This window comes from Schistocerca serialis, chromosome 6, assembly GCF_023864345.2.
Source record: "Schistocerca serialis cubense isolate TAMUIC-IGC-003099 chromosome 6, iqSchSeri2.2, whole genome shotgun sequence".
NCBI classification, from domain to species: Eukaryota; Metazoa; Arthropoda; class Insecta; order Orthoptera; family Acrididae; genus Schistocerca; species Schistocerca serialis.
In genome coordinates, this window is record NC_064643.1 from 218154893 (window position 1) to 218181973 (window position 27081).

At 43.6% G+C, this 27081-nt stretch overlaps 2 protein-coding genes across 2 annotated transcripts in view; both read right to left on the reverse strand.

Annotated features, from left to right (window-relative positions):
- Positions 1-27081, reverse strand: part of LOC126483742 (pre-mRNA-splicing factor syf1 homolog) — a 553324-nt gene that overhangs the window by 394881 nt on the left and 131362 nt on the right. The gene's annotated exons all lie outside the window — the stretch shown is intronic.
- The window catches only part of LOC126483748 (E3 ubiquitin-protein ligase PPP1R11), an 81978-nt gene that overhangs the window by 37864 nt on the left and 17033 nt on the right, over positions 1-27081 (reverse strand). Inside the window, exon 2 of the mRNA XM_050106890.1 lies at positions 15861-15969. Within this exon, the coding sequence (XP_049962847.1) occupies positions 15861-15969 (109 nt within the window). The remainder of the gene's footprint in view (positions 1-15860; positions 15970-27081) is intronic.

Genomic DNA, 27081 nt, shown 5'->3' on the forward strand with positions numbered 1-27081 from the left:
CGATAGACACACAAACAAACACAAACACACACACAAAATTCAAGCTTTCGCAACAAACTGTTGCCTCATCAGGAAAGAGGGAAGGAGAGGGGAAGACGAAAGGAAGTGGGTTTTAAGGGAGAGGGTAAGGAGTCATTCCAATCCTGGGAGCGGAAAGACTTACCTTAGGGGGAAAAAAGGACAGGTATACACTCGCCCACACGCACATATCCATCCACACATACAGACACAAGCAGACATATTTAAAAAAATAGGAGACCTTCTATCATCTCGTTGTCGGAGCTGAATCGCTTTCCGGCCAAATGTTCTTTTAACCTAGGGAACAAGTGATAGTCACCAAGTGCCAAGTCAGGACTATAGGGTGGGTGGGTGATTGTGTTCCACTGAGACTGTTGCAGGAGAGCAATGGTTTGCCGAGCGATGTGTGGGCACAGCCAGCCTTGGTGCACAGCCAGCACATCTTGGCACAGTGTTACACCGTCCGGGTTATCTGGATACTTCCCACCAACACCAACCTATCCGAACTCCGGAGATGGGAACTTGCCCTTCAGTATATCCTCTCTTCTCGTCATCCGCCAGGCCTCAATCTCCGCTAATTTCAAGTTGCCGCCACTCATACCTCACCTGTCTTTCAACAACTTCTTTGCCTCTACACTTCTGCCTCGACTGACATCTCTGCCCAAACTCTTTGTCTTTAAATATGTCTGCTTGTGTCTGTATGTGTGGATGGATATGTGCGTGTGTGCGAGTGTATACCTGTCCTTTTTTCCCCCTAAGGTAAGTCTTTCCGCTCCCAGGATTGGAATGACTCCTTACCCTCTCCCTTAAAACCCACTTCCTTTCGTCTTCCCCTCTCCTTCCCTCTTTCCTGATGAGGCAACAGTTTGTTGCGAAAGCTTGAATTTTGTGTGTGTGTTTGTGTTTGTTTGTGTGTCTATCGACCTGCCAGCGCTTTTGTTCGGTAAGTCACCTCATCTTTGTTTTTATATATAATTTTTCCCACGTGGAATGTTTCCTTCCATTATATATATATATATATATATATATATATATATATATAAAGGGCACAAAACTGCAACAGTCATAAGCGCCCATTCTGTGGTTTAGTGAAGGGTAAAAAACTGAAATTTAAATCCGCAGCAATGTAAGCAAAACTCAAGAAGTAGGGAAACTAAAAACTGAAGGAAATTTTAGAAAACTGCTATTGAAGGGGGGTTGTTTTCCCCAAAAAGAGCTTCAAATGACTAATGTCATCTCATTAACACTGATTAACTCAAGGACACAATCGGCTGACCACGTGTCAGCTGTTAAAAGGGAAGAGAGATCAGCTGACAGCTGTAAACGGGTGCGTAGCAGATTAAAATAGGGGCACTGAAGTAAAAGGTGTCTCGCCGTCCATGGTTGAGAGCAGTGGGGACAATGCGGGGGAGGATCACCACTTAAAAGATGTCAATGGCTAAAAAGACAGTGCCCAATCCGGAGTTAAAATTACCTCCTCCTGATGATGAGGCCGGGAGGAAGAGGTCCAAGCACACAGAATGTGTGTGCCATAAAGGAGCAACACGACAACATAAAACGTTCTGTAGATCGGCAAAGGGAACCATGCAAACAGTGGGCTGAGCAAGAGAGACTGCAGCCTTTGCTGCTATAAAGGCTGCCTCATTTCCACGGATACCAACATGCCATGGGATCCAGAGGTATGCCACAGAGATGCCTCCAACAGGTATCATATGCCCTCTCCAGATCGAAAAATATTGCTACCATTTGGGGTTTCCTGAGAAAATTGTTCATGATATAAGTTGAGAGAGCAACAAGATGGTCAACTGTGGAATGATGCTTTCGGAAACCGCATTGGGCAGGTGTTAAAAGGTTTTGGAATCCAGCCACCAGCATAAATGGCAATTTAAAATACACTCCAAAACCTTACATACACTACTCGTGAGAAAGATAGGGTGATAGCTAGAGGGGAGACATTTGTCCTTTCCAGGTTTCGGAACAAGAATGACAATAGTGTCCCGCCATGTTCTGGAAAAGGTACTGTCAGTCCAAAATTGATTATAAAGGCAAAGGAGGTAACTCAGACCACAGTATGATAAATGCAGCAACATTTGGTCATGGATGCCATCCAGTCCTGCGGCAGAAGAGCAAGAGGAAGAAAGTGTATGTTGAAGTTCCTGCAGAGAAAAAACGGTATTACAGCTTTCATGATTTTGAGAGGAGAAAGCAAGAGGTCACACTTCTGCTGCTCGTTTCTTCGGGAGAAAGGCTGGTGGGTAATTTGAAGAGGTTGAAATCTCAGTAAAGTGTTGACCCAATGGGGTAGAAATTGTGACAGGGTCCACTAAAGTATCTTGTGCAACAGTTAACATAGAGATCAGGGAGAAACTAGACTTGCCAGATAACCGTTGAATTCAACTCCAAACTACAGGTGAAGGAGTGAAGGTGTTAAAGGAGCTGGTAAATAAGTCCCAGCTTGACTTCCTGCTATCATGTATGATGCGACGGCAGCACGCATGTAACTGCTTACAGTGGATATAGTTGGCTAACGTAGGATGATGGCGGAAAATGCAAACTGCATGTCTCTGTTCACGTACTGAGTCACAGCACCCCTCGTTCCACCAAGGAACTGGGAGGTGCCGGGGCAAAGGGGAGGTATGAGGTACTGAACATTCCACAGCTGTGAGAGTAACTTCTATAATATGAGTGACCTGATCGTCGATGCTAGGAAACTGACAGTCATCAAATCTTGCTAGAGAGGAGAAAAATGTCCAATCAGCTTGGGGAAACTGCCAGCATCTGGGCGCATAGATGGCAGTTGTGACTGTAATGGAAGGATACAGGGAAAATGGTCACTTGAGTGTGTACCAGCAAGAGCAAACCATTGAAAACGCCAAGCTAGCTGAACAGTAATGACTGAAAGGTCCAAATGAGAGTAGGTTGATGTGGAGGCAGACAAAAATGTAGGTTCCCCAGTGCTGAGGCAAACAAGATCCACTTGGTGGAAGAGGTCAATCAATAGGGAGCCTCTCGGACAAGGACAAGGAGATCCGCAAAGCGGGTGATGGGCATTAAAGTCCCCAACCAGCATATACGGGGATGAGAGGTGATGAAGGTGACTGGCTCTTGCCATTGATGTGGATGATGGAATGTATGTGGTACTAACAGAGAAGGTGTATCCAGAAAGGGAAAGACGTACAGCGACAGCCTGGAAGGAACTGCGTAAGGGGATCGGGTGATAATGGATAGTATCATGGAGAAGAATCGTAAGTGCTCCATTTGGCGGAGCACCATCAACAGAGGGGAGATCAAACCAGACTGACTGGAAATGAGGGAAGACAAAGCAATCATTGGGCATAGCTTTGTTTCCTGAATACAGATGATTGGGGAGTATGATCATGAGAGGATCGACAACTCATCCTGATTGGAGCAAATTCTGTGGACATTCCAATGGACAATTGACATAGGGTGGACAGAAAAGGGAAAAATCTCACCACGGTTGCCATCAATTCAACGACTGCCGAGAGCCAGCAGCTGACGGTGAGGAACGGCTTTCAGCCAGAGGCCGAAGATCCTGATCCATAGGCTGCTCGGGGGCAGCTCCTGCAGCCAGTGATCGGCTGGTTGATCGGCCATCAGCAGTGTGTCTCGGCGACACGGAAGATGGCTGAGGGTGGCTACCACTGGGTGATGCTGTAGAAGAAACACGCCGTGGTGGAGGAGGAGAGGAACTTTGTTTCTTATGAGCCTTCTTGGAAGCAGGACGTTGAGATGAGGGAGGAACCGATGGTTGTGAGGTCTGGGTATGTAAAAATTCTTAACAAGTAGGCTCTTTTTTTGGAAGTCCGGGCATCCGATTTTGGGGACCATGATTTAGCAGGAGCCGATGAAGGTTGAGCCTTAGAGTGAGCAGGTGATAGTGGTGAGGTTGAACGGGTGATCTTTGGGTTGGCCGATCTGACGACCGTGGCACTAAAGGTGAGATCGCAAGTCTGTGTGGCTACCTCCTTAGTAGGGCGAGGACAGTGCTATATTTACCCGCTGGGAGCACAGTGGGCTTTCTACTGGTGAATACCTTATGAGCAGCAAAGATAGACACCTTTTCCCTCATTTGGATTTTCTGAATAATTCCTTCAGCTTTAAAAATAGGGCAATCTCTAGAGGAAGCAGCGTGGTCATCCATACAGTTGCTGCATCGAGGGGATGGAAGTGGACAATCACCCTCAAGGGTATACCTGCCACAGGTAATGCATTTGGCCTTATTGGAACATGACTGGCTGGTGTGATTAAACCGCTGACACCAACAGCAACACGTAGGGTTGGGGGTGTAAGGGTGAAACTGAAATTATCTCATATCCCACTTTAATGTTCGATGGAAGTTGAATTCTGTCAAACGTCAAGAAGAGAGTGTGGGTCTGTACCACTTCCTTTTCAACCCTTTTCATGACTCGATGTACAGCCATTACTACCTGATCAGCTGATCAACGCTTCAGTGGTGCAGTAACGGCAACAGCTAAAAAGTGTATGCCAAGAGGATACCGAAAATAATATGTTCCAGGATGGAACAATGAAAGTGAAACACTGTACCAACATTTCCAGCAAAGTGGTGGCCCAGAGATAGCTACGAAACTATTGTCCAGCTTGGACATGTCTCGGAGGCAGAAATGGGCAGAAACAGTCGAAAATATGGACTTTACCCACTCGAGCAGGAAAGCATGGAGTCTTCTGAGAAAACTGGGAGGAAGTGCACCAGCATGCAGAAAAAATTCCGAAGTAACACCAGACCAAATTGCTTCCCACAGCATTACTACCTCAAGAGTGCCTCCCGACAAGAAACATACAAGACATATCAGACGACAGCTTCGTGACCTGAAAAAGGAGGCATCTCCCTCATCTGAGTATACCCATTCCTTCACAGTTTCAGACATTGACTATGGACTGAAGGACCTCAGACCTCTTAGGCACCTGGATTTGATGGTATCCATCCAGAATTCCTGATTCATATGGGAGGAAAAGCTAAGAAATGGCTGGCAGAATTCTTCACTGACATCCTGCTGACTTATAATATCTGTTCTGAAACCTGGCAAACCCAGCAACATGGTAGATAGCTATCACCCCATTGCCCTACTTAGCTGCTGCTACAAGCTTTTTGAAAGGCTATCCTAGAGAATGTTCCAGTTGATCAGGCAGGCTTCAGACCAGGGCGTAGCTGCTGCGACAAAGTATTGTCTCTCACATCGTTCAGAGAGTCAGGATACCAAATGAAGCAGAAAACACTTGTGGCGTTCGTTGATCTAACTGCCGCCTTCGACACTGTGTAGAGGTAAGGCCTTATCTACAAATTTTTCCACATAATACCCTGCAGAAGAATGGCTCGACTGATTAGCAGCATGCTAAGCAATCAGGAGTTTCAGGTTATCACTGGAAGCAACATAAGTAAGGAGAAATAGCTGAACAACGGTTTGCCTCAAGGATCAGTTCTCTCACCATTACTGTTCAACCTATATCTATCTGATCTACCTGACAGTTCGTCCAGAAAATACTGCTATGCCGATGACCTGGCTCTAGCCATAAAACACCAGGAAATGAAGACAACAGAAGAGATTCTAACCAATGATCTGTCTGCATTAGATAATTACTTCAAAATCTGGAGACTCCAACACAGCGTGAGTAAAACAGAAGTGTGTTGCTTCCATCTAAATAATCGGTTGGCGAATGTAAAACTGGAAGTAAGTTTCAGAGGCAGAATTCTTTGTCATAATTGAAACCCAAAATATCTTGGTGTCATCCTGGATCATACACTATGCTTCAAACACCTTCTTAACTTAGCTCAAAAGTTGAGGACTCGAAACAACATCCTCCATAAGCTATGCGGAACTACCTGGGGATCTTCAGCAATCACCCTGCGATCTTCAGCTCTGGGCTTGGTGTACTCAAGTGCTGAGTATTGTGCACCTGTTTGGACGAACAGTCATCATACAAGGTTTGTTGATAACCACCTGAATATGATAATGCGCATAATATCTGGCGCAATCATATCTACTCCAGTTTATTGGCTTCCACTGTTAACCGGTATAATGCCTCCTGATCTACGCAGATGTACTGCCCTTATGAGAGAATTCCACAAGATCTCCAGGAATTCTAACCTACCCATGCATAGCGACCTGCCACTTTTAAATCTTAAGAGACTGAAATCACCCCATCCAACTCTGTTTGATGCTGCTGACATGGTTGCTAAGGATTTCAAACCTCTTGAAAAATGGAAAGGTCAGTGGGAAGCAGTGACAGATGTGCACCTACATAACATCTTCTCAGGTGCTAAACTTCCAAGTGGATTCAACTTACCACACAAGACCTGGACTACTCTCAACAGAATACGTAACGGCCATGGCCAAGGCAGGGATGCTCTCTTTAAGTGGAAGAAGCCGCCTGATCCAGCCTGTGACTGTGGGGCACCATACCAGACTATTCACCACATTGTCAGTGAATGTAGGATTCAAGCCTATCACGGCACCAAAGAGGACTTCCTGCTACCAACTCCAGATGCAGTGCGCTGGATTGAAGGACTGGATATTGAGTTGTAAAGACACACTTAAGTTTCTTGTGTGTCAATATGTACATATGTATTTGTAATTTAATTTCATGATATGTCTGTATTAGCCGTATGTGAAATAAAATAAATAAATAAATAAATAAGCTGATCAGACAGGTAATTTTGAATGTCCTCACTGAATAATTCGTCAAGTAATCTTGTATAAACCACCCCGTGCAATGAATTTAAAGTAAGGTGCGCTTCCACCTGGACAGGGAAGGTGTGTAGCAGTGTAGTTCGAAGCAATTTATGTGCCCAAAGGGTCTGTTTCTAGCAACAAGGTGCCATTTCATAACTGGGAACAAGACTTTAGAGGACCTGCAATTGCGTCGATGCCTTTCTGGATAATGAAAGTCTTGATCTTCATCAGACCGAGAAGCAACTACGAACTTTGGCACTGATGGAAGAATTGTCCATGGCTGACAGTCACCTAGCTTTTTCTTGTGTGCAGAAGTTGAAGTGGAAGAAATCACTGCAGAAGTATCCCCCATGATTACCAGCATCTCCAATGGCGCGCTCCTTCCTAGTGGGAGGCCTCTCTGAGGGCACTCCAGGCCGCCTCAGATGACTGTAACACCTCAGGTCACACCTCCCAAAAAACAGACAGAGGGACCATTCAGCACGTTCGGAAGGTACCAGCTCAGGTAATCACCTCTCCCTGAGTCTGGTCTTTGCCAGGGGGGTATGTATGTGTCCTACTTTTATACCCGAGGTGGAGACCTACGCATTACCCCATCACCAGCTATGCGTGGGAATGTGTGTCGGCCTTCAGACATGCACAGGAAGGACAGAAAAAGAAAGAAAGGGAGAAACAAAGAAAAGAAAAGAAGAGAAGAATAATCAAATGCCGCAGTGGAGAAGGAGGCAAAGAGAAGAACCAAGGAAAAGAGAAGGACAAGGTGAGGGCAAAGACTTTTCATTATAGAGATAAATAAGAGAAACCACGTCTTACATTCACAAGTGTCCATCTCCAGACGTAGGCACAAAACATACTCCCCAAGAGAGGGAAGGGATGGGGGGGGGGGGGGAGGATCGAGGACAGGGAGGGATGTGGATAGGGAAGGTATGCATCCTGGAAAGGAAAGAGCTGCACTAGCTCGGGGTCCCATGCTTGCCACACACATATTCACAAAAGAGTTGTGGACCCTGGGGGGAGGGAGGGGGGGCTGCAAAGAATGAGTCTTGGGTTCATCACTTTCTAGCCGAAACCAAATGATTGTCTGTGGAATGGAAACTCCCCCCCCCTCCGTATAACTGTAAAAGACCACGCCAGAGGGGTGAAGATGAGTAAAAGAGCAGGTCAGTTGAGGGTCGAGCTGAGGTGCCAAGCTCAGTCAGTCACAGGCCGATCTGGGCAGAGGAGGCAACAGAGTATTTTGCCAACCCCTCAATGAGCTAATAAGATTAAGTGGCCTTCCCTTAAAGAGAGTGGTAAGAGCCCCCTTCATGAATAAAATGTAAAACTAAGTCAGTCACTGGGAAATGTCTCCTAACACCAGGGATAGCAAGTCAGGGAGATTAAGCATCCACCACTGGGCGACTAGATTGTGACAGTCCAGCAAAATGTGAGCCACCATCAAACGGGAGCCACGATGACAGTGGGGTGGGTCCTAGCTATGGAAGAGATGAGCATGAGTCAGCCAAGTATTGATGATACAGAGCTCGGAAAGAACAGTAAAGTCCTTGCGGGAGGCCGGCCTGTAGGACCTCCACAGATTTGTAATCTCCTTTATCACCCGTAGTTTATTTGGTGAAATCAGAGTGAGCCATTCCATTAGTCCATGCACTTAAAACTTGATGGCATAATACCAAATGGAGGTCTATTTCTGGAATACTGATCTGAAGAGCTGGTTTACTGGTCTCCAGTTTGGCCAGGCTATCAGTGGCCTGGGGCCAAAATGATGGTCACTGAGCATCCATAATGTTCAAGGGCATGCAGGGAATCCTGGATAGCAATGACCAAGGGATGCCAAGGGTAGCAGTGATTGAGAGCTTGCAAACTGCTCAAGGAGTCACTGCAGATGAGAAGGGACCCACCAGGACAGGAACGGATATGCCCAAGAGCACAAGAAATGACTACCAACTCTGCAGTGAAAACGCTACAGCCATTCGGCAAGCAGAACAGTTCAGTATGTCCCACATTAGTATAAGCAAAGCGTACATGACCAGCCACCATCGAGGCATCAGTGTAGACTACTTCTGAATCCTGGGATGTGCCAAGGATGGAGAAAAATTGGTGGCGGAGGGCCATGGGATTAACCGAGTCTTTCAGATCTTGTGATAGGTGAAGAAAAGCTATGGCCGAGGGATGTACAACACAGCTGTACAGGTGGAGGAGGAAACAACTGAATTTCAGAGAGGACAGACCGGATGCAGATTGTGATCATAATCCCCGATCAGGGTCGCTTTTGCACAAGATGTATCACTGTGTTTGGAAAGAGGAGACGGTAGTTTGGATGATTAGGGGAGCTGCAAACGTGGGTAGCAATAATTGACAAGCTGTTGTTGGTGCCTGATCTGCAATGGAGGGATACAAGCCACCACGAGTTAGCTGTTCACAAAGTTCGTTCGAAAGGCTCCTGACGCAAGTTGAAGCCTGCAGCGGTATACTGGATGCAGTATCCACAATACTGAGGGTGATGCTGAACCGTATGCCAGATTCCCATAATCAAGGAAGTATTGTCTCATGGCTTTGTAAAGCTGTGCAGAAGGGTAGTGCGATCTGTGCCCCCGCTGGTGTTAATCAGGCAGCAAAGTTTATTAAGATTCAGCGAGCACTTCCACTTAGACCAGCTAAGATGGGGAACCCACGTCAATCAAGAATCAAAGACCAGTCCTAAAAAGCGATAAGTCTCCACCACACTGAGTAGTTGGTTGTTGAGGTAATGTTCTGGCTGTGCCTGATGTGAGTCTTGGAGACAGAAAATAGAAAGCCACGGGTGAGGGCTCATGCCTGCACCTATCGTTTGGCATCTTGCAGTCAACATTCAGCAAGACCCACACTAGAGGAGCAATAGTAGAGGAAAAAGTCATCAGCATACAAGGAGGGTGATACTGAGGACCTCACAGCTACTGCTAGACTACTGATGGGTACTAGAAAGAGAGGGACACGATGAAGACAGCTGGTCACATGGCACACTCCATGTAAACCAGATTATCAATAGTAGAACAGCCTTGGTGAAAACCATCCTGGGATGGAGCCAGAAGACCCCGAGACTCAAGAAGCCAACACAGCTGCCAGCTCACCATGCAATCAAGCAACTACAGAGAACACTGGTGAGACTTATTGGGTGATAACTGTCCATATTAGAGGACGCTTACCAGTATTCAAGAGGCAAAAGTGTAATTGTGCCAGTAAATTTTTGAGTTCTTCATCACAGCCAATGGCATGGTTCCATCCCACAAAGGGTTATGGGTGTTGAAATCCCCCAGGATTAGGAAAGGTGGAAGGGGAGGGGGGGGGGGGGGGGCTGAGAAACCAATGCGAACAGTATGTTCTGAGACACTTCACCACCGGGAGGGAGGTAAACACTGCAAATGGTAATATCCTGAAATGCTCTTTCTCAAACAGCCACAGCCTCCTAAGATGTATTAAGAGGCACAAGTTCACTATATAGAGTGTCTAGAACATATGTGCAAACTCTGCCCGACACCCCATATAATCATTCTTGTAATATCCCCGGTATCCATGAAGAGCTGGGTTCTGCACTGCTGGAAACCAAGTCTCTTGAAGGGCATTGCAAAAGGCAGGTGAAGGGCTTACAGGATGTCACAGCTCGGCCAGGTGGTGGAAAAAACCACAATTCCACTGGAGAATAATGTTGTTGATGTACAGGAAGGCTATGAAGGGACCAAAGGGACAGGTTACATGTTAGGATTACATGCTGCCATTGGTTGATGGGTTATGGCGTCAATATACATAGGTTCCGGGTTCCATTGTGTGGTGCAAATTGGGACTTCAGGGGCTGCCGGAATCTCCGCCTCAGCCATGGCCACGGGAATGTAACAGGGAGGAACTGATGGCATGGGAGTCACTGGGATATCCTTCTTCTTGGGGAACGTTTTCTTGTCTTTCCTCTGCTCAGAGGATTTCAATGACTGCGAGGGCTTCTCTGAATCAGTTTCAGGTAAAGATGATGATCACAAAGCTCTATGACCAGCAGCCTTTGACTCCTTAGCCTCTGGCTGGTGTCCAGTTGTAGATCGGCAGAAACCTTGGAAGAAAGTGGCTTGAGGGACCCCTTCCTGGCGAAAGAAGATCGAGAAAGCTGATTTGTCTCTGGCTGGGAGGTGGGGAGCAATGTTCCTGGTGGGTGGAAAGCCACTGATCCCAAACTAGCTGTGGGAGAAGCAGCAAGATGGAAGACCCCAACAATCACAGGGGCAGACGTGGTTGAGTGGTCCTGAGGGCCCACAGTAGGAGGTGCAACGGGCACGAGTACCATTGCTAAAGGGAGTGAAGATGTCGTAGCTGTAGCATATGGCATTGTTTGACATGCTGGTGGGAAGCCGTTCTTACTTCTTTTTAGCCTCTTGGTAACTGAGTTTGTCCAGAGTCTTTTATTCTTGTATTTTCTTTCCTCTCTGGAAAACAGGGCAATATGCTGAGCAGAGAGAATGGTGCTTTTCACAGTTGACACAGATGGGGCAGGGGGGGAGGGGAAGGGGGCAGGTGCACAGGGAGGGCTTGCATGCAGCTCTTGTCCATAATCTCTGCAGATGGAGCTAGCACTGTGACATGAAGAAATGTCTTCAAATTTCAACCTTGACTCTTCAGGTAATAACTCACCCTCAAATGTCAAGATGAAGGCACCGGTAGCAACCCTATTGTTCCTTGGCCCCCTATGTATGCAACAGACAAAGTGCACACCCCATCACTCCAAGCTCGCACATAGCTCGCCATCAGATTTTAAGAGCAGGTCTCTGTGGAAAATGATGCCCTGAACTAAACTTAGACTGTTATGGAGAACGGCAGTAACGTCACCTGGCTTGTTACAAGTGAGCAGTGCCTGTGACTAGGCAGGGGATGCCGTTTTAATCAACATTGACCCACTTTTCACTTTAGAGATGGCTGCCACTTCCCCAAACTTGTCTTCTAAGTTCTCCACAAAGAACAATGGCTTTGTGGCCAAGAAGGAATCACCGTCAGCCCCTGTACAAACCAAGTACTGCAGTGAGCATTGCTCTGCTTGCTGCTTAGCCCTGTGTTCCTCCCATGGTGTAGCCAGGGAAGGGAACATTTTAGGGCTGTACCTCTCTGCACTGAAAGAGGACTGTCCTTTCATACAGACTGCTGGTGCCGAGGCCACCAGCAGGAGATAGCTTCGTCTGCTTGATTTGTGATTCATATGCCGCTGTGCTACCCACTCCAAATGGGGGCTCTCACCATGGGCACCACCCTAACCCAGCAACAGCTACCTGGCCAGTAACCCTCTGCTGATAGTCTCATGTTCCAGTCAAAATGGGCACATACTCCCTGGCATATATGGGGAGTTATCTGCCCAGGCACCAACAATGAGGTCCCTGCATAGTCAGGGGTACCACCATGTAGGTATTTGACTACCTCACACACATCAGAATGGCTACTGTGCTGGGTTTTGAGTGTATTGTCGTATTAAAGCAAAGAGTGCACAGATCGAAAGGCACAAACGTGGAGCATTCACCACATTGGGCAATCTTCCCTGCGCAATCCGCACTTACGGAGAATTTTGAAAATTGGTGCCACGTCAAACCCAACAATGAGGAACATGTATTTGTTTAGTGAAAAGTTGTAGAATACGCTGGAAGTGGAAATTTGAGGCCATTCATAAACCAGGCCCAAGAAGGGATGGCATCATGAAAACCATCCACTGGAGAGGCAGAAGGAGAAAGGGATAGTGGAAGTAGTATAAGCTTGCAGCACAGAGAGGAAGAAATGCTTCACAGGCTGGGGCCCTGTGGTGGACAAGGACAAACTCACAAAAGAGTTGTGAGCTTCCTGGGGGGGGGGGGGGGGGGGGGGGGGGCAGGGAGAGGGGGAACAGGGTGGTGGGGGGGAGGGGGGAGGAAGAATAGTGAAGAAAGCAGTACACAATCTGGATGGGGAAAGAGTAGTGTGGACAGAAGAGCGAAGGGAAAAGGAAGGGCAAAGGAGAGTTTTCTGTCAACATAACTCCATCCCCATCTTTGTACACTGCCTTCCACCATCAGTCTTGCCCTCCCCCCCACCCCATGATAGATTTCCCCCCCCCCCTTTTTTGTTCCCCCCTCTCCCCCCCCCCCCCCACCTTCTTTCTACAGCCCTTCCACCCTCAACACTCTGTACTCCCTTCATCTTGTGGTGCAGCTGCTGAGTCATCTTTGAAATACCTGCCTCATTCCCAATGCATTCTTCTTGTATCCTTCCCTACTCCCTTCTCATCTTGATCAACCTAGGGAACTGCTTTCAATAATCAATCATCATCAATAATCAGTCTCTCCCTGCTCACAGGTGTGTGTGTTTGGGTGTCTGTGTGGTTGTGTGTGTTAATGTGTGTATTTTTACTAGAAGAATAGCAAGGGCTTGACAGCTGATGTGAATTCAGTTTTGTGTTACGTGTTTCTATGCTCCACACAGCCATCCGCTATAGGTGTGTGGTTGGCTTTTCCTTATTTTGCGTTCTGATTTATGATATTTATGGTTAAAATCTGTATATAACCTGACACTAATTATATCAGGCCATGGAGTCTGTGAATGTCAGTGCTGTTCGAGATTTCCTCATACAATAAAGGCAAGTTCATCTGTGATAGCTGTGCAAGGGCTGTTCAAAAAGTAAGCTGACTTTTTAAATTGTACTGGCTTTTTTGTTATGTTGGTACACATGTCCTGAATGTATGTTCACATTTTCAAGAGTGCAGCATACTTCATTTGTTTCTGACAAATAAAAAAGTTGTTTTAGTGTGCGTGATGATTTTCGATTATTATAAAAAATGGAGCAAAGAATTTGCATCAAATATTGTGTGAAAAATGGAATCAAGTGCTCTTGAAATGTTGACGGTGGCATATGGTGAGTCTGCTCTACGTAAAAAAATGGTGCAAGCTCTTGGAAGATGGCCGAGAAGATGCCAATGACAAATCACGCTCCGGACGCCCCAGCACATCAACGACAGATGATAATGCCAAAGCTGTGAAGAAAAGTGCTTTGGAAAATCGTCGATTATTGTACAAGAAGTTGCTGAGGATGTTGGCATATCGGTCAGCTTGTGTCATGCAATTTTTTCAGGTGTTTTGGGCATGAGATGTGTGTCAGTGAAGTTTGTTCCAAAACTTCTCAATTTTGATCAGAACTCTTGAATGACATCAACGATGATCCTGATTTGCTCAAAAGGGTCATAACTGGTGATGAAACATGGGTTTACAGTTATGATGTCGAAAACAAAGCCCAGTCATCCCAATGGAAGCATCCCGGAGAGCCAAGACCGAAAAATGCCGCCAAGTTTGATCACATGTCAAAGGTTTGCACACTGATTTTCTCAATTACCATGGCGTACTGCATTATGAACTTTTGCCTCAAGGTCATATGGTCAACAAGGAGTATTACCTTGACATTATGCACCGTTTGCGAGAAGCAATACACAAAAAGCGTCAGGAATTGTGGAAAAACAATTCATGGCTTTTGCTTCACGACAATGCACCTGCTCATTCATCATTGTTTGTGAGAAATTTTTTGGGCAAAAACAACACAACAATCATGCCTCAGCCACCATATTCACTGGATTTGGCCCCCTATGACTTTCCTGTTCCCAAAACTGAAGAGAACTATGAAAGGAGGAAGGCTTCCAGTGATTGTGGAACTAAAAACTGCACTGCTGGAAGTACTCAAGGCTGTACCAAAAAGTGCTACAAAAGTATTTTGAGGATTGGGAAAAGTGTTAATATTGGTGAATAAAAAAACATTTTTTCATAAAAATATAAAGTCACCTTACTTTTTGAACACACCTCGTACACACACCCACCAATGAGCCAAAACATAATCACTATTGTGAAGTAAAGATGAATAGGGAATCATTCTAGCAGCGATATGGGCAGTAAATGGAGAAATCCACTGACATAAGCAACTTTAACAAAGAGCAGATTGTTACAGTTCAGCTCCTGAAAATGAGCATCTGGAAACAGCAATCCTTGTTTGCTGTTCACTTATGCTACTGTCACGAGTACCTATGGATAGTGGTTGGAGGACAGTGAAACCAAGAGCAGGTGACAACATGCCGGGCATCAACACCTCATCATAGAATGCGGCAGTCAGAGGCTTGTCTATTCTGTGAAGCAGAATAGATGATGATATATGGCAGTTCTGATGACAGAGTACAATGATGGTGCAAACTCAAGGGTTTCTGAGCACACCATTCAACACATATTGCTGGAAAGGAGGCTCTGCAGAAGCCGATCCTCTATGTTTTCTCACACTGATACAACAACATTGTAAATTATGATTGCTACAGCTACGGATAATTGAGATTGCACTGAGGATCAATGGAAACATGTTGCCTGGTCAGATGAAATGCATTTTTTGTTCCAATAGGTTGATGGGGTCAGCATTATGTTATGGAGAAAATTCGCCTGGTCTTCCATGGGGCCTGTTGTAGTAATCACAGGCACCATGACAGTTGTGATTATGTGAACATTACTGTGTACCACCTACATCCCTTCATGCTTGAGCATGAGGAGTATGATAGTGATGGCCACACTGATGTGGTGGAAACCAATTCACCTGTTGTGATCCGCTGGAGCACAACTAGGTTACTACTGAGTGCCAACTCTGCTCTCACAAAACCCTAGCCCATAATTTGTGGGAACTGCATGATCTGGGCATAGACATCTGGTGCCACATACGTCCAGAAACCCACCAAAGAACTCAAACTGAAGCCATGCAGAACTGCTGCTGTGTAGTGTTCCAAAGGTGGAATAACACGCCATTAAGCAGATGGTCATAATGTTTTGGCTCATCAGAGTAGGTTAGTTAAATTAATATATTGAAAAATGCAACAACAGTTTCCACATGCCTCTACAGTTTAATATTAGCAAACAGAATCTGAATTCACAAAAGGAATATTTCAGAAAGAAAAATTTGAAACTATATTAGAAAGTTTGTCATTTTTTAGCTATATGAGTCACTATCAAAAATTCAAAATGTATCAAACAAAAATAAAAACTGACTACAAATTAATGACTAGTAATCAGACTGAAAGAGTTTGCTTATTTGACAATAACTGCTAACAGTGAGAGTTTTATGTATGTGATAATAGTACTTACATTTTGACTTCTTCTTGTTCAAATGTTCATTATCAACTGTTCCAGACCGCCACTGAACTTTCTTCTTAGGCTTTGGTTTTCGGAGTCTTAGTCGAAGTGTAGGAACATCCTTAGAAAAGAATGCATAAATTACAGTGTGTCACTATCTGTAAAATTTTAGTTCAGCAAACTAATATTTAACACATGAAACAGGTATTTTTTCAAGTCAGTATTATCAATTAGAGGTACTTGGCCATAGGAAACAAACACAGGGAACTTCATAACAAGTCAAACAATACCGCAAAGATTAAATTTGTGACTTATTTTTAAAGACAAAACGATGAAATATTTTGTATGTTGTATAATAAAATCCTTATGAGGGATTTGTTAAGTAACGACAGTGACTGAGAAGAAACATTTGAATATATTCAAAAATGAAATTTAATGATAGTTTCTGTGTGCAGAATTTGTTATAACATAGTTAGTTAATTAAAAGCTTTAAGTAGTTGTGCATCTAGACAGCACTAGCCAAGGTTGGCAGTACAGCTACAACTAGTTTCTTTTTTCATGGTTATTTCCAAACACAAAGCATCATTTCATTCTTTGTATAAAAAAAAGAAAGAAGCTTGATGTAAGATTTCAAAGTATCTTCTAACAGTGTAGATAACATTCATTAGCTCATGCCTGCTTGGGGTATTTATCTTCAAGTGTCTGCCACTTCACATTTTGTGACACTTCTGTGACTCTCTCTTGCGACTCAAACAAACATGTGATCATTCATGTTGCCCTTCTTTGAATATGTCCAGTATTTCCTGTTAAGAGCCATGTGATGTGGATCTCACACACAGGAGGCACATTCTGGAATGGGTTTTGTGAGAGGTCTTGTTTATATACTGACTGTATTTCCTCAGTTCCTACAATGAAAAGAAGCCTGCCACCCATTTTATACCTGACTAAGCCTGTGTGAACACTCAATTTCATATCTCCACAAACTATTGCACCAAGTTATCTGTATGAGCTGTCATCTGTTCAACTGTCACTCACTGGTGTTGCAGCCGCAGAATACTTCTTTTATGCATTCATTTCCGAACATTTAAAATAAGTTCCAATCTTTGCACCACTTTGAAGTCTTATCAAGTTCTGGCTGAATATTTGATCATTTTTTTTTTTCAAACAGTAGGTCATTACAGATAATGGCATCATCTGCAAAAAGTATGAGCTTACCATTATCATTGTCAGACAGATCAACATAAACAGCAAGTGTCTGAAGACATTTCCATTGGGCATGCCTGAAGCACTTATACTTCCGTGCACGACTCTCCATATTGCATCCTGCCTATCAAGAACTCCTCAGTCTAGTCACAAATTTCATTTGTTGCCCCCATATGATTGGAGTTTTGTTAATATGAATTGGTGTGATACAGAGTCAAATGCTTTTCATAAGTCAAGAAAGGCTGAATCTATTCAACTGTCTCGATTCATGCCTGTTATCATTAAAAATAAGTTCAAGTTGGGAATGAACTGTTAATATATGCATTTCTTTGGATAGGTTTGTGCAAGATATTCTTGAACTAATACTACAAATAAAAATGTTGCACTCTTTTGGACTCAGGATATGAACACTTTGTCTGGAGAGTTGCCCCAAAATATTATATCATATGATATTCCATAATGAAGGTAAGTAGATTATGCCAGCTAGTTTATGTTTATCGGACCTATGCAGGACAACATTCACAATGCAAACAAGGGTTTGTTTAGGTGTTCCAGCAATTCTAAGGTAAGCTTCTTCCAACTGAATTTAATATCATGTTTCTATTCCAAGAATTAAACCATCAACCTCTTCTATCTGCATATCGTCATATTTTGTGCATGGGTTGTGTGGAAACCATAGAAAAATTCTTTACTGGATACAGTGCGTTTTTTTTCCATGTTTGAAGGCAGTGTATTGGTTAGAAACCATTCACTAATGTCCATCAAACTTTCATTAATGGCTCTTTCTACAATTACATTCTCTCCCATATTTGTATCCTCTCAAAACTTAGCCTCCATCAATATCACTTTAGAAAAGCCATTAACATACACAAGACAATGTAAGGGTCCTATGATGGAACTTTATGGGACACTACACATAATCAATTCTCACTCACAAGGGAACCTCCCCATCGCACCTCCCTCAGATGTAGTTATAAATTGGCACAGTGGATAGGCCTTGAAAAACTGAACACAGATCAATCGAGAAAACAGGAAGAAGTTGTGTGGAACTATGAAAAAATAAGCAAAATATACAAACTGAGTAGTCCATGCGCAGGATAGCCAACATAATGGACACAGTGAGCTGGGGGGCGCCGTGGTCCCGCGGCTACAGTGAGCAGCTGCGGAACGAGAGGTCCTTGGTTCAAGTCTTGCCGCGAGTGAAAAATTTTACTCTTTATTTTCACAAAGTTATGATCTGTCCATTCATTCATTGACGTCTCTGTTCACTGTAATAAGTTTAGTGTCTGTGTTTTGCGACCGCATCGCAAAACCGTGTTATTAGTAGATGAAAGGACGTGCCTCTCCAATAGGAACCAAAAACATTTGATCGCAAGGTCATAGGTCAACCAATTCCTCCACAGGAAAACACATCTGATATATTCTATACGACACTGGTGACGGCATGTGTGTCACATGACAGGAATATATTGTCGACCCACCTAACTTGCACACTTGGCGAATGGGTAAAAAGATTCTTCTACCTTGCCTGATTTAGGTTTTCTTGTGGATGTGATAATCACTCCCAAAAAAGTGATGAAAACATAAGAGTTTGTCACATAAACTGCAACAAATTAATGCAACAGTTTCACAGTCGCACAGTTTTCCCTGTGCTCTGTCAAAACATGTGTTTTTTACGTTTTCAAATGTTTCTGTGTGTAGACTGTCAAATCCTGCATATGTCCAAGCAAATCTGAACATGTCCTGGAATTTTGGAGAGCGAAGTTGATTATGTGTGAGTGCCTGAACTTTGATAATTGTCTGAAAATAAAAAATTAATATTTTCACTCGAGAGAAGACTTGGACCAAGGACCTCTCATTCCGCAGCTGCTCACGCTAACCACGGGACCACGGCGCTCGTAAGCTCACACTCTCCTTGATGTTGCCTACCTTGCGCATGGACTACTCAGTCTGTGTATTTTGCCTATTTTTTTCATAGTTCTGCACAACTTCTTCCTGTTTTCTCGATTGATCTGTGTTCAGTTTTTCAAGGCCTATCCCTGTGCCAACTTATAACTAAATCTGAGGGGGGGGGGTGGGGGGTGGGGGGTGGGTGATAGGGAGGTTCCCTTGTCAGAAGAAGACTGCCACCTCAATACAGGATATTTTCCCATTGACATCTTTTATTTCCTGTTAAATATGAGTTGAACTACTTTCCAGAATTTCCTGCGAAGTCATACTATTGTATTTACTTAAACAGTTGTTATGATTTACACAGAATATATCAGCAGCCAGTAATTCATTATCTACAGATGCATGTACACTTTTTCACACTGTGTATGCAAATCGTCCTCTCTGAAACTGAAGAAACACTTCAACACAAACTTAAGTTACTAAGTGAAAATATGAGATTAGGAAAGCTCCAGTTTTTTTTCTATACTGTGCTCTCTCTCTCTCTCTCTCTCTCTCTCTGTGTGTGCGTGTGTGTGTGTGTGTGTGTGTGTGTGTGTGTGTGTGGACGCGCGCGCGCTTGTTTTTGAAGGGGAGGTGGCAGACTGATGTGTGGTACATAGACACATAAGAGAAAACAGTATTCACTAGTTTGTGAGTTCCAGCTCTTTTTTCTAGTGAAAGTACACTCATTCATACACACAACCACATAGGCACCCAATATAGGTGGGGCGGGAATAGGAAACGATGCACAAGGCAAGAAATGGGGTAGTGGGATAGTTGAAGGCAGGTCTGTCGACAGATGACTCAGCGACTCCATGGCAAAGTGAAAGAAGTTCAGAAGGTAGAGAATGTAAGATAAATAAAAGAGGGGAGGGCGGAAAGGAGAGGAAGATGGAGATGAGTGAGACAGGAGTAGGAGAGAAAGAGAGAAGGGCAAAAGAGGGGTAGAGAGAGAGAGAGAGAGAGAGAGAGAGAGAGAGAGAGAGAGAGAGAGAGAGAGATGAGGCAGTTGGGGGGTGGGGATATTTCGGAAGAAACCAGTATACAATGTGGATGGGGGAATAAGTAGTGTGGACATTGAAAGAAGAGAGAAGGGGGAAAGGTAAGGCAAGGCAGTGGGAAACAGGCTAGTGAAGGTTTAGGCCAGGGAGATTACGAGAGTACAGGATATGCAGGAGAGAGAATTCCCACCTCCATAGTTCAGAGAAGCTCTTGCTGGAAGGTAGTATCCAGTTGACTCCTATAGTGAAGCAGCTGTTGCAAGTCATTTGTGTTGTGGTGTGCAGGACATTCAACAACTGGATGATGGTCAAATTTGCAGGTTTGCCCCAGTTTGGTGGCAGCCATTCATTCATGCAAGTAGACAGTTGGCTGCTTGTCATCCTCCACATAGAATGTTGTACAGTAATTCAAGCATAGCTGATATATAACATGGCTGCTTTTGCACGTGGTCCTGTCGTTTATTGTTGGGAGTTGGTCCACTTGATATGAACAGACATATTTATGGAGCCAAGCCATCTGAAAGGTGGCAATACATATCGAAGATGATTCACTGAGTTGAGAAGGATCAGATAAAACAGATTTGGGAGTAGATGTTGAGGTTATGGAAGACAGAGAAAAGGATGTCCTTGTCATGTGTCCACACCATGAAAATGTCATCAACGAATCTGAAACATATAAGAGATTTTGAGGTGTTGACTGGATTGGAAGAAATCCTCCAAATGGTCTATAAGTAAGCTGGCACAGGATGGTACCGATCTAGTACCCATGGTAGAACAATGGATTTGTTTATAAATTTGGCCTTTTAAAGTGAAATAATTGTGGGTCAGTACGGCGTTGACTAGGAGGTTACAGACGATAGTTTGGAGGTGTTGGTCAACAAAGGCAGAGGTTTATTCTGTGGGAGCAATGTACACAGCCACAATGGGGTGACGAGCAGAGAGACCTGTGGCATTGGGTTTGAGGAGGTTGGGGACTAGGTAGAGGGTTGGAGTGCAAAGTTTTCTGGTGCAAAGAGGGAACTGGACTCATGTGCCATACTTTGAAATAGACTTATGGCTTTGAGAGCTACTAGGGGCTATACTGGACATCAGGGATGGGACCATGGTTGTATATTATGTATGCAGCAGCTTTGTCCCAGAAAATACTTTCTAGTGCAGCTGCCTAGTAGGTAGGAGACAAGTTTGAATCCTCTCCTTGGCAAAAATTTTCATTTTTCACTTCAGTCTGCATATATAAATCATAGATGTTCGAGACTTGAAAAAGCATCTGGAACCGTATAGTTTCATTTTATTAAAGCACTGGTGCCTGGGTTTTGAGGCAGGATCCTTGTTTCATTCAGTGTTGAGGTATTATTCCAATACAGATGCAGAGCCTCTGCAATGCGGTTCAAGTTTAAGGTGAATACCAAGTGGGCTGAGGTGTGAATGAGAATTTGGATCGAGGAGGGAGGAGTGGTAGGGTAGTTTGTGCAGTTGTGCAAAGCTACTGTGTCAGGGTGGCACAGAGGTTAGTGCATCTCCCTAGTGAGCAAGAGACCCGGGTTTGAATCCTAGCCTTGGTACGAATTTTCATTCGTCACTTCAGTCTGCATATATACATCACAGATGTTTGAGACTTGGAAAGGTTTCAGGAACTACATAGCTTCATTTGATTACTGTCTGTAAGGCTCTGCAACCACAAGAGGGAGCTACCTCATTAACTACGGGTTAATCCGACACGATCAATGCGGAGGCAACATACAATGGTGGATTCTGTTCAAAAAGACAGGAAGGAAGACCACCATGCAGCCATAGTCTCCTACATAGTGTGGAGTTTATTAGAGCAAGTACTACGACTAATGGCAGAGATAAGATTGTGAATAGCAGATATCATAGGGCAACATGAGTAACACTGATTAATAGCCAGGAAACTGTTCAATTACGTCACTAAAAATTGAAACACATCTGAGAGCAGTGTGTTTAATAAACTAGAGGGCTCTGTTAATGGCCATCAGCTCTGTCATAAACCACTAGATATTCCCAGCAACAAATGATTTTTTCTGACTGAGGCATGATGTAAAAGCATATCCCACTCCTGAAGAACTAATGGCCTGACCAAATAGAATACAACCTGGCAACATGGCCTGCAGCCTAGAACCAAGGCGGCCAAGCTGCATCGCTGAAATACCCGTTATTGATCTCATGTCAATCACACATTGGGCTGTTTTTATGCAGTGGACCAGTAGCCAGCTGTGGCAGGCAGCACCAAGCTGTCTCCAAATATAAATTTGCCATTGCACTCACCAATTGTGCATACTGCAGGCGATTTTAAATGTTGTAGTCTCACACAGATGGTTGAGACAGGAGATAGATTTGCCAAATCAATGAGAGCACAGTGCACACAGTGGAGATTGTGCAATCAGAAAAAGCTTGCAGAAGAGGTGAAGAAGTACAACTTCTTTTCCCTAATATTTTAATCTTCATATATGCTCCATATTACATGAAATATACTCAATTAAAGCACAGTACTAAATACTGGAAATTAATTATTGCACATTATAATATAGCTTACAACAAGTATACATGTAACACCAAAATCAAAATGAGAAACAATACACTGGATATAAAAACAGAAAGAAGTGTCACCATTGTTAAAATCTGACTTTGTGTAAAGCAACTACATGTCTTGTTTAAAAAAAAATTAATTTTCTAGCCCCTTCCCCCTCCAATGGCATTCCTGACACCTAAATGAATCATTTCATTTCTTGTTTCTAACAACTGAAAAGATATTATGGAAAACTATAGTTCCATGGCACAATTTTATGAGAAATATCTATGGCAAAATTTTGCCAACACTCCAAAAACTGTTGTAAACTTAGCATTTCAAGTCACTAAAGAGTTTACTTACCAAATTATGTATGGATAACAAAAAAGTAGAAATTTTATGTACAGTTTCACACAGTTGTTGCTCGATTCTCTTTCCTTTAAAGGTGTTCCGCTACTCAAATGTGCTACAGCTAGTAGTCTACAAAAGTCCCCTTTACTGAAAGTGTGACAAATATTCCTCAGCATTTAAGTATCTAATGAGATACTGGAGAGTATATCTCTGTGGCTATGACAAGCTCAGAAAGTTCAGTGTTGACATGGCTCAAATACTATCTTTTTAGTTATTTTGTAGAAAAACATTCCAAATTTCAGTGCACACTTGCTTTACTGTCTTGCAAACAACAGAATGTTTTATTTGAAACAAAAATACTCTTACTACAGTCCTGTCTGCAGTTGTCAAGTACATGGAAAGACAGCATTTGATAATATAGAAAATAAAAACTGGTGAGAGGGATTTACATAGATTTCACAGAATGAATGTCAAATACTAGAGTACTACATAATAAAATGAAGTTCATATCTGACTGGAAACAGCAGTATAACATAACAATATTATACCTTCAAAATACTCTTGCGATATAGGAAAATACTTGAAAAATCTATCATGATGAGAGTCTATTCAATACACATGTGATACTTTCCCCTTAGCTTTCTCTCTTTGTATCAATGTCATCCAACACCTTCTTTTGTTCATAGCTACCATTTCTTAGCACTACTATGAGGAGTTGATCTTCATCTGAGCTACTCATTGCTACACAAAATTTGTTACTTATCACAAAAATATAAAAAAAACCTCATATTATTCAAACAGACCACACCGCTCACACAAAGAAATTTCATCCTTCTTGATGTTGCCAAATCATTTACCGCCATGACAATTGTGCTACTCATGCAAGCCGCTTAATGGTGTTTCGGCCACTTTCACAGTGCAATAGCTGACACAGCAATGGCACGTTGCCACCACCAGCCACTCTTGCTTGTGTGGCTTCCCTTGCTGCTGAATGAGGTGGCCATCCACTGTGGTCTGAGCCATGCCACCAGGCCACGTTCTGTTCGCCAGGCCTTAACAAGGTCACGAGCATGACTGAAACCTAAGGTCCTTGAAATAGATCGGTCCTAATTTGTGGTCCGATTAGTAACCAAGGAGAACTGCACATGAATATATTCTAAGGAAGATAGACAGAGGTCCCGGCAGTGTGTCTTGAGGCAAATTTCAACTGAAAATCACCCTAGAGTGAGTGTTAGGTACTCAACTCCTGACAAAACAAGAATTTGATAAGTCAGGTAAGTATGCACTTGTCGTACAGTGATTGCAAAAGTGGGGAAGAGTTGATACCATTAGTAATGGAGAGGAAATATCCCCACTTTGGCAAGGAGAATGTTCTCTAGAACTAATCCAGGAGGTGCCAGTGCTCAGTCAGTGAAGAAGATGCCTTGAGCTATAAACTAGGCAATAACAGTCCAGTTGGGTCGAGACCAGGGTGAGTAAACATGAAGTAGAGTAGCGTCATCTGCACCCCAAAAAGGAATGGGAACAAAAGATCAGTATGTACAGCTTTCTTGTGCATTTAGTCTTCAGTTGATGAGTACATGGCAGCCATGTTAACTTCTTGTCACAGACGAATTCAAACAACTAGGTCTGTGCTATAACGTCCAAGTACTGGGTACTCAAGTACAGTTCTAAGTTGGAATGAATAGTAGTTATGACAACAGAAATGCATGATTCGCATTTTTGTGGAAGAAAATTTGCAGGTATAGAAAATAGAGACTGTTAGGATGGCTCGACGGAAATAGTGTTCAGTCATTGCTACAAACTGGAAGCTATTCTAAATGCAGAATGCAAAAATCATAGACACAAAGTGCAGGGGTAACCACTAGTCCAACAGAGATCACAAACCCAATCGTGATAAGGAATAGTGTAACACTTAGCACTGAGCCCTGAGGGATGCCACTCTCTTGTCTGGTATCATACATTATTGTTGTATCAGGCAGAACACATTCCCAGGCTGGCAGTAAATCATGCGATGCTCCTGGCAATCAACTGCCGGTGCATCTATACACCATCTGCTGCTCGCACACGTAGTGCCGCCACTGTGCTAACATAAGAAGATGCTGCAGTGAGGCCACCCCACTCTACTAACAGAATCAACCACAGCCTCCGCAACATTTATAGCAATTTTCCTGTACTGTGATAATTTACAATGACTAGGTTCTGATTAGGGGACTCTCAAGGACTTGCTGTTCCAAGTTAAGTAAAGTTATTGTTACACTCAGATTTCAGCTTTCTGTCTAGGCATCCACCTGTTCCTTGGCCCACCTGTTCCTCGGCCCATCTCTGGCCGATCCACCACTGGCGACAAGTCAACATCCTCGATTTTTTTGGTTCTATTTCTCATCACATAGCTGCTTCGCAACAAGTTTACCTTTGAGTGTGTCTATTTTTGCAAATTTGTCACTGGTCAACTGCTTGTCATTTCATTACTGTCTTCTTGTTTCAGACCGTGGTTCTGCATTTACCTTCGAACTATCTGTTTCTTCTGTTCAGAGCCTCATTATTTCCCTTCATTTTGTATGTTGACCATCGCTAGCCCTCCACAAGAATTGTCAGCAATATAGATTGTTCAGTTTCAGTCACAACAGGTGAACCAACTTACGGAAATGATGAAAAGACCAATAGCCAAGCAAGCGAACCCTGAGCCACCACCTCCACCAACCACAGCACCTGTTTCCGTGCCGCCTTCAATGCTTTTGACTCCACAGAAATGGAATGGTTTGAGTACCATGCACAATTCAACACCCACCTGCAGGTGCATCACATTGAAAGTAGTGACAAGCAACCTAATTTTCTTGCAACAGTTACAGTGCCCGTTTACTGGATTGTCTGCAAACTTTTCCCTACTGTTGCCTTGATGGTGTTCCCTATCATGAACTAGGTGCTGCTTAGAAAAGTACTGTGATAAACAGATTAACGTGACAGCTACCTGTTGTGAATCGGGCAGCAGACTTTCAAGGGCGTACATGCCACTGTAAATTTAAGTGTTGGTGTGAATGTTATCACAGTGATGCCGTGATCAGGGATGACATTACTCAGAATATGTCACATTTTCACATATGCAAACAGATTCTCAAGTATCCTGACCCTACTTCGCAATATGTTTTGAAATTAGTGGAGCATCATGACTCGCGTTACAGTGCAGCAGTAGACTTTGATTAAGCTCCCATTTGTGCAATACAGAGTAGTAGTAAACAGCTGTGCTCATTGTTCACGTGCTGCAGTGCGAGGAGTCTCAGCCAGGGTGGAAATGTAAACAAAATCAGTGTGCTAGGCAGCATACTAGTGGTGTTAAATCTTGCCATTGGTGTTTCATAGCACACAACTTCCAGGCTTGCCTGTCATGGTGTCAAGTGTTATCTTTGTAGCCCGCTTGGTCACATTCAATATGTCTGCTTGCAAAAACGCAAGTCCAACACATACTTTGTACATTCCTAAAAGTCTCAGTCAATGGATGTCAACAAAATTTCAAAGCCACGTGGCTACTCTAATGTTGCACAGTGCAATCAATTGCACACGTCTTCTATTCAGTGTCAGGCAAATAAACTGATTGTCACTCTGTAGATTGCAAACAGCAAAACCTGCACATAGGTAGCTAATAGTGCATCAGTTATTTTGCTGAACAAAAGCACATACAAACTGTTAGGCAAGCCCAAACTACGAGGGTTGGAACTTTAAAGTAGTAACTATTTATTTAAGCTCACAAAAAATTGAAAAGTGTTTCAAAGTTTTACCGAGCTCCAAAGTAGTCACCAGCATTGTGTATAACCCATGGCCAGCGATGTGGAAGTCATAGGATATTCTTAGCAGTGCCAGTTGTGTTGCCAGTTCAAGCGGCGCGGTCTATTGCCCGACGAATTTGTAGCAGTTCTGAAGCGAATGCTGTGAAGTGTTTCCTTATATTTAGAGAACTGGCACTGTTCTCTCACACAGGAGTGGATTGTTTGACAGGCCAATTGCCTTCACATCCTCAACAACGCTCAGTGCAACTACTCGCTGAATGAGAAGGAAGCTCTTTCTATCATGTATGGGGTGACCAAACTACACCAATTCTTATATGGCATAAAGTTCTACTTGGTGACTGATCACAAACCTGTCACCATGTTGTTCAACCCTTCCAAGCCAGTCCCTCCACACAAGGCACAAAAGTTGCAGCATCAATCTCTGTTCTTTCCCAATT